General features: G+C 42.3%; 1 protein-coding gene across 1 annotated transcript in view; it reads right to left on the reverse strand.

Moving 5' to 3' along the window:
• Positions 1 to 8,343, reverse strand: part of ADSS1 (adenylosuccinate synthase 1) — a 31,545-nt gene extending 23,202 nt beyond the window's left edge. Inside the window, exon 1 of the mRNA XM_009560999.2 lies at positions 8,065 to 8,343. Coding sequence (XP_009559294.2) covers positions 8,065 to 8,259 — 195 coding nt within the window. The 5' untranslated portion in view covers positions 8,260 to 8,343. The remainder of the gene's footprint in view (positions 1 to 8,064) is intronic.
• Between the last annotated feature and the right edge of the window lie 1,465 nt (positions 8,344 to 9,808).

The raw sequence follows: 9,808 nt of genomic DNA on the forward strand, positions 1-9,808 counted from the left end.
CAGCGTCCCTTCTCAATGTCTCATTGAATGAACAAAATCCACAGATTCCCACCTCCCCAGTTAAAATGGTGAACTCTTCAAAAACTCCTGCATTCCCATGGAAGAAGACCTTCTACACCCTAATGAGATAATTAGTATGATTATACATACAAACTCTTAAGAACTGAGCAAAACTTTCAGTCTTTTAAAGCAATATATAGAATCTTCCTAATGCAAATATCCAAACCTGAAGCTTTTATCATATATTGCACTAATAACATCGGATTTTTGCCTTATTATCAATAAACAGTGACCCTTACTTATATGGATACTTTGGACTTCCTAGGTATCCTAAAAATGCAACTGGAAAAGACATGTCTAATTCAACTCAGATTTTAAAACAGCAGTGTAGGCAAACTAGACACTCTTAAACTCTAGTCATCTTCTCCCAAATAGAATTCTAGTCTTGCATGGTTTGAGAAACTTTATCTACTATGAAAGACAACCACAACACACTTAACTCCGGCACAAGATGTAAAGAAAATAATGAATTCAAGGCATATTTATAGAAAAAGCTACACTGGGAAAAAAGCATTCTGTTAGCAGAACCCTAAAATAAAGGAAATCATATACAAAAGCCCTAGACGAGTCTCCTTATCTTTAGTTCTCTCTTCTGAAGTGTAGCCATGTCCCTGTGGGAAGTAACATGATCTAAGGACACGAAAATGACTTTTCTTATACCTGTAAACAAGTAACAATAGCTAGTGAGTTACAACAGGAATGAAAAAGAATAGATGTCATTTCAGCTTAATTTTTAGTTGCTTTCTTTTGATGCTTGTAGAGGATAATAAATTTATCAGGCTTTATAAAGGGGATTGAAAATTAAGCTTGCTTTCTTATGGAGATTTGGAAACTTTAAACCTGACCTTCTCATACAGTATTTATAATCCTGGTGGTCCTGACATGATCTCGCTGATGCCCAAAGGAGGGGCTAGTTTAAAATAGCAGTGTCATCATGTTATTCTTAAGCCTAAAGTGATATAGGGTAGCATGTAAGCACGCATAAGCAAAATGAAAAGTAAAAATGGGATAAAATATCTTACAAATGACAGATTGTCACAAAATTTAAAATTTGAAAGGATAACTTATTTATTGTAGCTAAGGAAACCAATACTCTACGAACCCTCTCCTGTGTTGAGCAGCAAAATAAAACCACTTGCTTTTTTTGCAGGGAATCTTCCAAAAAAATTACTTAGAAAGCAATATACTTGTATTAAGGCACAAGCACATGCAAATGGGATTATCAGCCTTCCCAAACATTAGAGAAATCAAAACTGACAGTCCTGTAGTCACTGCACACTCATAATTCCAAGGTCATCAATCTCTTCACTGAATATCATCAAGCACTAAATCATTAGGAGATTAAAGACTTTACATGCTACTTTATCCTGTAGGGAGAAATTATACCAAATATCAGGGTTAAATCTCACTGAAAGGAGAGCAACAACACATGATACATAAGCATGGAGAAAAACCAGTAGCCAACATGCCTCTAACTCTACACAATCATTGCATAAAACTGCACTAATTTATTCCCATGATCAATAGGGACAGTCACAACAACACATGGCTACTTTGCCTTGCCATGTCAGCAGCACAACAGGGGAACAAAGGAAACTGCCCTGTCTCACACTTAAACCACTGAGGAAAAACTTGTCTGGCATTTCTGCTACATTTGTTTTTTATTATTTTATCACTTCCCCACAGTCCATTCCTTTGCATTCCTGAAAGTACTTTTCCCAAGATATATGGAATTTACTTAGCATTCATTAAAACACTAGAACAAATAAATAAGGAAACAGGCAATAATATGCAACAGTTAATTCTGTTAGGCACATCCTTTCACACCTTCATAGATTGTTTTCTAATGTTGCAATGGTATCTCAAACCAAAACCATTGCTGGGCTTTTTTCTCACTGGTTAGCTCCTCTCCACCTTATCTGTTAACATACACCAAATTGAGAAAACCAGCCACTGTATGTCCTTGGTGTATAACTTGGTTGAATTTATTTTTTCCAAGTGACTGTGACCTTCTCAACCATAAAAGAACTTAACAGCAAGTTTTTTCTGGTACATTTTACAACCTTGGCTTTTCTTCAGTATTAAAATAAAAAATATTTTTTGTCCATCTGTCTCAGAAGATCAGATGACTCCTCCTTAAAAGCAAAGCAATTCTTCACTTGAAAGCATACTGACTTGGACAGAGGAAATGCTTTAAAAAGTGACTGCATATTTAGTGAAAAATAAAAGCATATTAATATGAGGAGCTTAAGAAATCTAGTAACAGCTCTTATTGCAATCCTGTTCTTACAATTTCACGTCTTTTCTTCAATGCCAGCTCCTAAGGGAATGCTGGTAAGATCATGCAGATTGTTTCCAGACCTCCAGACGCTGGATGTGTCACAGGTCTGACACATCCAGCACTGCCACAGGCAGGACTGGAACTGCAGTGCCAACTGAAGGCTTGAAACATCTTAAAAACTGTCTGGGACAAGTCAGTGCTGCTGAATCATCGTCAGTGGTTTCAGTATGAAGTGAAGGAAAGACATGCAGTTATGCTGCAACTGTTTTGCCACCTTATTAAGTAACTGAGATCAAACCCACTGCAGGCAATGATTATCATCACAGTGGTTCTACTAACTTACAAGTAACATTTTTTGTATTTTTTACACTGAGTTTTCAGAAAGTCTCTCTCTTTCCTCACCTTCAGGTGTTTTATCAAATTGTTTATGGACACTTTCCTCCAATGCTTTTGGATGTTTTGTTGAAAACCAATTTATTACACAAGAAAACTTCCACAGGAAAGGCAGAATTTTTTACTCTCCGTCACAACAGGAATTCCTAGACATTCTTGGAACATACCTATATAAAAGAGAAAGTGTCTTATGAGTAGTTTACCATTATTGGCAAAGATGCATGGTACTTCTGCCACTTATGCCAGTGCACACTATTTCCTTTTCCATTCACACTCATCCAAATCCATACAGTAAACACGCTCAGTGAAAAATTATTCTGACAAGTGTACCTTACGTCGTCCCAGCTTAAGGAAACAGCTAGAGCAGTATGACCGCTAGCTGCCCTTGGTTAACTATGAACTTACTACAGCAGTTCTATATAGGACTTGTGGGGAACAGAACTAGTTTAAGTGGTGCCTCTGAAGGCACATCACCTTGGCAGTTGTGACATTTGACCATTTGTTTGATCGTGCTCCAAAGCAGTTTTGAGAAATTACCTAATTAAAACCCCAGTAGAAAAAGTCAGCCACAGAACAACAAAGGAGGTGATGAGAAACACACAGCTGCGGTGAGAGCTGTCACTAAGAAATCACAATCCACAAGCCATGTTTTGAAGAATGCCAAACCTTTCCTTATTAATACAATTATATGCATCCAAATCAGTTAAACTTACATTAGGACTTCTTGTTCTACAACAATATGGTAAGAGGCTAGGAAAAAAGTGAACTTCCTTCTTTTGTCAGATATTCTGTGAATTAAAAGCTTTATGCTAATGCGCAAACCCCATTTTTAAAGGGAACATCAAAATGAAACATCTGCAGGTGAACTGTGATTGTACCCTTCTTTGAGAATAAACAAGGGATTTTCAGTATTACACAGCATAGTGTGACATTTCTATGCCCCAAGAGGCTACAATAAGAAATATCAGCCTTTATCATCCTGCTTCTGAATGCCTTTGCTTACTTAAACAGCAATTTATAGGAAAAATGTTCTTGGTGTACACCATTAATAACTTGAACCTAGACAAACCTACTTAATTTAGGGCTGTTGAACTGAGATAAGGCAGTTTATTTAGAAATAGATTTTCTGCTTGTTTACACGGGTACATGTGCCTGCATATCTGCTATTTTAATAAAAGCAGCCCATGAAAAGATTTGTTCAGCATCATCTATGAGAATACCCAGAGATCTTTTACCGTTATTGAAACATCCTCTTTCACAAAGACTTCAAGCATACAAGTAAAACAAAATGAATTACTTCAGGTGAACTGATGTTTCATATTTAAATTATGTCACATATTTCAATGTTGCTAATGTGAAAAATGAAGTGAATTATGGTATGTATCATAATTCATTTGTACACAGACTGTATAATCCAAGTACTGAAAAACACAGTAATATGATCAAATTGATTCCTCAATTCATGTGAAATTAAACTCTGAGAACTCAGGAAAATTAAAGAGGTCAGAGTTTTAATGCAGAATTTTCTTTATTTAACACAGAATCATAGAAATGTTAAGGTTGGAAAAGACCTCTAAGATCATCAAGTCCAACCATCAGCCCTACACCGCTGTGCCTGCTAAACCATGTCCTGAAGTGCCTCATCTACACCTTTTTGAACATCTCCAAGGATGGTGACTCCACCACTTCCCTGAGCAGCTTGTTCCAATGCTTCATCACTCCTTCAGTAAAGAATTTTTTTCCTAATATCCAAATCTAAACTTGCAATGACAAAACTTGAGGCCATTTTCTCTCGGCCTATTTATCCTTGCTACTTTTTCCTAATATCCAAACCGCATTTTCCCTTTTAGCTGTAAACGATTCCCTATTCCCATTTGTCTGCTTGCCTTCCTTCCCAGTATCCCAGGAAATACCATTTAATTTCCTCTGCAGCAACCTTAACTGTCACAGATTTTTCTCATGAAATCAACAAGCTAAAAATACTTGAGAAATATTTACTGAAAATTATTTCCTTCCACAGAAATATTAGGGGACTGCTATTTTGAGAAACTTCTTCAAACTCAATTTTTTTTTTGTTTTAAGAGACAAACATCCCCATTTCAGTCACTCATTTGTTAGCTTTCCCTGCCTTCACTTCACAGAGGACTTGAACAAGCTGTTGAATACTGTTTCTGTCAATCTCAGAAAATGGAGTGGACAGAACATCAGAAAAAATCCTGATGGAACCTATTCTGACATTTTTATTAAAGTCTCATAAGGGAGATCTTCTGTGTTTCTTGTTTAAGCAAGCTATTCTAGTGCAGTAGCACTTTTGTGCTAGAAGTTTCTTATTTTCTAAGAGGAATGTGAAGGAAGCAAAGTTTTGGTCCAAATGCTGAGGGTTTTTTATGTCATCACATGCCATTAATGAAGTCCCTTCTCAAACTGATAAGGCCTAGCAATTAATCACTTGCCATTATCACACTAAGAACTCTAGTAAGTACTGTTCACACGCTTATACACATATGTATCTTTATTGAAAAGTCCCAAATCTGAATTCTAAGAGGCAAAAATCAGACACTTACCTACTTGTGTAACTGGCTTTGAAAGTATGAAATATCTATTAAACCTGCATCTTTTTAAAAAGTAAAATTGCCATTGTGGCAATTGTTTAAAATTGTTTAAAAAATACCTTAAATATTGTTAAAATCACTTTTTACTTAAGTTATATAATTTTGACTACTCAAAAGTAAATCATTACTCAAATTTCCTCATTTTATAAAATACTTTACCTTCTTCCCTAAACTCTAATTTTGAAGACAGTTCCACTGAATCGGTGTATTAGTAATCCTACCGTAGCCTCATACGCCACATGTGTATATCTGTGACCACCATTCTGAAGAGAGTTCAGACCTCTTCTGCATCCACCTGCCTTCCATCCATCCACCCCAATCTCATTATCAGGCTAGAGAAATATGATCTGCATGTGCCCGGCAGCATATTAAATCATCTAAGCCATCTAGTCTGTTACCACACTAACCCTGCTGGCTCACTCACACACGCAGTGTCCTGTATCCTTCAAAGGGTATTCTGAGGCTGCACCTGGGGGCCATGCTTGCCTTAGTTCTCAGGATGGACAGCAAATCCATCTTGAAAACAGCCTCAGGGCATCCCTCAAAAGTGGACCTAAAAAGGTAAACCTATGTGAAAGCATTGTGTTTGAATGCTCTATATGAATTGTTCCTCCTCAGCTAAAACTTTTACATTTTGTTTTCTCACCAAAGCAATTTACAAGACCTGTTCTTAAATTCCTAGCAGCTGATTGCGGGGGTGGGGGAGAAGAAATAAAGATGGAAAACTACCTACAATCCAGATAATACATATTCATTAGCTACCTTTTGCACAGAAACTTCTCCCCAAGGTGATTCAAGATCTTAGTGGAGTTTAATGTTCCAATTGAAAATATTTCATCCACCTTCTAAATATTTAACTCACATGGTAACATTTATTTACATAATACACTTAATGACACAAATGCCCTTGGATTTATCATCTCAGATTCAGGGATATCTGTAGCTTTTCAGCAGCTATCATGCATTCTAAAGCAAAATCAGTTTCATGATACACACTAAGTAAACTGAACTAAACTGACTACTTATTGATGCAGCCACACAAGTTTACAGGGACAACTGAAGAGAGTATCATATCCATTGGGCTAATATGTTCCTGATTAATGTTTGGAAACAGCTCTTTTAGAAGTTATTACTATTATTTGGGATCACTTTGGTGTCCAGTAGAGAATCATAGAATGCCAGGTTGGAAGGGACCTCAAGGATCATCTGGTCCAACCTTGTCAGGTGATGTACAGTTTAAATAAGATGGCCCAGCACCCTGGCAAGCAGAGCCTTATAAGTGCCCAGTGTAGAGGAACCTGCCCCTTCCCCTGGGAAATGATTTGGTTTACACTAGATAATATGGTTCATACTACATAAAGCAAATGGAACGCAAGGAGCTGGGGAACAACTGTTTACAAAGGTCTGTAATGATAGGACTAGGGGCGATGAGTATAAACTGGAGAGGGGCAGATTTAAATTAGACATAATGAAGAATTTCTTCGCTATGAGAGCGGTGAGACACTGGCACAGTAACAGACACGAGATCATTAAATGAAAATTTTAAATGAAGTATTTAGACAGTAGGAGTCAGAAACAGACAGTTTCAACCACACAAAAGAAAGAGCATTGAGTAAAGCTATAGAGAAGCAAGAACATTTTGGTAAACAATGTTCTAAAGCTCAATTGATTCTAAATTTCAACTTGTGAAATATTAAAATTCTAGACTATGGGCACACATAAAGCTTATTTCCTGGGTTTTGTGGAGAAAAGGTTAAATATGCACATAAAGACACTTTGGGCACAGGTTGCCCAAAGAAGCTGTGGATGCCCCATTCCTGGAGGTGTTCAAGGCCAGGTTGGATGGGGCTTTGGGCAGTCTGAGCTAGTGGGAAGTGTCCCTGCCCATGGCAGGGGGGTTGGAACTGTGTGGGCTTTAAGGCCCTTCCAACCCAAACTATTCTATGATTCAATTCAGAAATACATATAGGCAAAGCCATGTAAGTTGTTCCCTGTTCTCATCAAAAAGTTTAAATCTTACATTTTATGTAAGTTTTTTTATATATAACTTATCTCCATTTCACTCATGCTCCACTTTAAAACATTTTTAGGATAAGCTTCCAGGCGCCTCGCAGGGAGCACATACTGCCCATCAAAACCCTCCCAGCAGTAAAACTTAATAAAACTCATGAGGTTTATCAACAGCTGATATTCAAGACGACTCATCATTTTTTTCCAGAAGCAAGAAGCCGGGACACATCAACCCAGTCAGGAGCGGCGTTGCAACCTTCCACACCCTACCCCTCTCCAAACCCTCGGGCTTCGCATCCCAAAGGAACCCGGCGCCTGGAAATGCTGTCCTGCAGCCGGGCAGGGGTGAGGAGCACTGCCTGCCCTGTCCCCCCCCCCGCCCAGCACCTCGGGATCCTGTGTCACTTATCGCCAAGGGTCAGCTATTTATATTTATAGTTCAGGGCTTTTTCTTTCCGAGTGGCATTTCGAGGAGCAGCCGGGGGAAGTGTTTGGGGGGGGCACATTCCCGTCCCACCGCTCGCTGGGATGGGGAGCAGGAGGATGAAAGAAGCGGAGAGAGGAGGAGAAAAACCGCCCGGAGCGAGGATAAAGGCAGCGGGAAGGTGGGAGAGCACGGGGAGCAGCGGGAAAAGCCGGGAGGAAGGCAGCGGGGATCGCAGGGCGGGGAAGAGATCACGGGGAGAGCCGTCCCGGCCCGGCACCCACCTGGCACCGGCACACGATGTCCGACTGGGTGGCCAGCAGGTCCACCACCTTGCCTTTGCCTTCGTCCCCCCACTGCGCCCCCAGCACCACCGTCACTTTGTTGCTGCCCGGCTCGCCGCCCGGCTCGCTGCGCGCCCGCTTCACGCCGCCGCCGGGGTGGCCGCTGCGGTCGTTGGACGCGCGGGTGCCCGACATGGTGGGACACGGGGGAAGGGAAAGGAGGAAAACAAGAAACCTGCGGCTGTCGCCTCAGCCTCGCGCCCCCGGCCCCGCCTGCCCCGCCGCCTTTTAAGGGCGCCGCCGCCGCGCGCCCCGCCCCCCCGCGTCACGTGCGGCAACTCCCCGCCCCCCCGCGTCACGTGCGGCGACGCCCCGCCCCGCGCGCTCTGGGCGCGCGCGTCCTCGGCGGCGGGAGCGCGCCGGCCCCGCGCCCACGGGGGGCTGCGGGAGGGCGGGCACAGGGCAGCGGTGTCCGCGTGCACGCGCACGCGCACGAGGCAGCGTTTACACACAGTCATGCACACAGAACGGCGCGGGCTCCGCTCAGTCACACGCGGGGCACGGTTTCCACGGGCTCAGGCACTCACACACAGACATGGTTTCCACACACTCAGACACACACGCGCACACGCACGCAAAGGCACGGTTTGTACACAGTCGCACACACACAGAGGCAGGGTTTCTATACACACAAACACACAGGCGTGGTTTTCACACACTCACACAGAAACAGAGGCACGGCTTCCACAGGCTCAGGCACTCACACACAGACATGGTTTCCACACACTCAGACACACACACGCAAAGGCACAATTTCCACAAACTCACATGCACAGACACAGAAGCAGGGTTTCCACACACACAAACACACAGGCGTGGTTTTCACACACAAACAGAGGCACGGTTTCCACACGTTCGCTCGCACTTACACATTGAGGCAGAATTTCCACACACACAAACACACAGGCATGGTTTTCAGACACACACACACGGCTTCCACAGACTGACACGCACAGACACACACAGGCAGGTTTTCCACACACACGAACGCACAGGCATGGTTTTCACACACTCTCTCATACACACACACAAACAGAGGTGCAGCTTCCACAGACTTACACGTGCAGCCTCTTTGCACACACGCAGACTGCTCACATGCACACAGTCTCCTCATACACGCACATTGCACAGGCACAGGTGCATCTCCACATACAGGCACATTGCCCATACGCGTCCATCTCCATACCCACATGCAGTCTGCACACACGTGCACACACACACATGTGCAGCCTCCTCACACACATGTGGACTACGCACATCTGTGCATCTACACAACACACAGTCTCCTCTGTCACACACACATGTAGTCTTCTCAAAACACGTGCATCTCCGCACACAGATCTTCATACACACACACACACACAGTGTCTCCTCATACACTTACATCTCCACACCCACACATGGATCTCCACACACACACATTTTCATACCCTTGTACATGCATGGTCTCCTCACACACACACATCTCCACATCCATGCACATCTCCACATGCATGCGCAAATGTGGTCTCATACACACACATCTCCACACCCACTCTCACATGTGGTCTCACACATGTGTTGTTTCCATACCTGTGCACATCACACATATGCAGTCTACACACACACAGAGGCATGGTCTCCACACACTCATACATGCAGCCTCCTCACACACACATGGACTGCTTACACACATACATGTTTG

The sequence above is a fragment of the Cuculus canorus genome, chromosome 5 (genome assembly GCF_017976375.1).
Source record: "Cuculus canorus isolate bCucCan1 chromosome 5, bCucCan1.pri, whole genome shotgun sequence".
In the NCBI taxonomy this organism is placed as follows: Eukaryota; Metazoa; Chordata; class Aves; order Cuculiformes; family Cuculidae; genus Cuculus; species Cuculus canorus.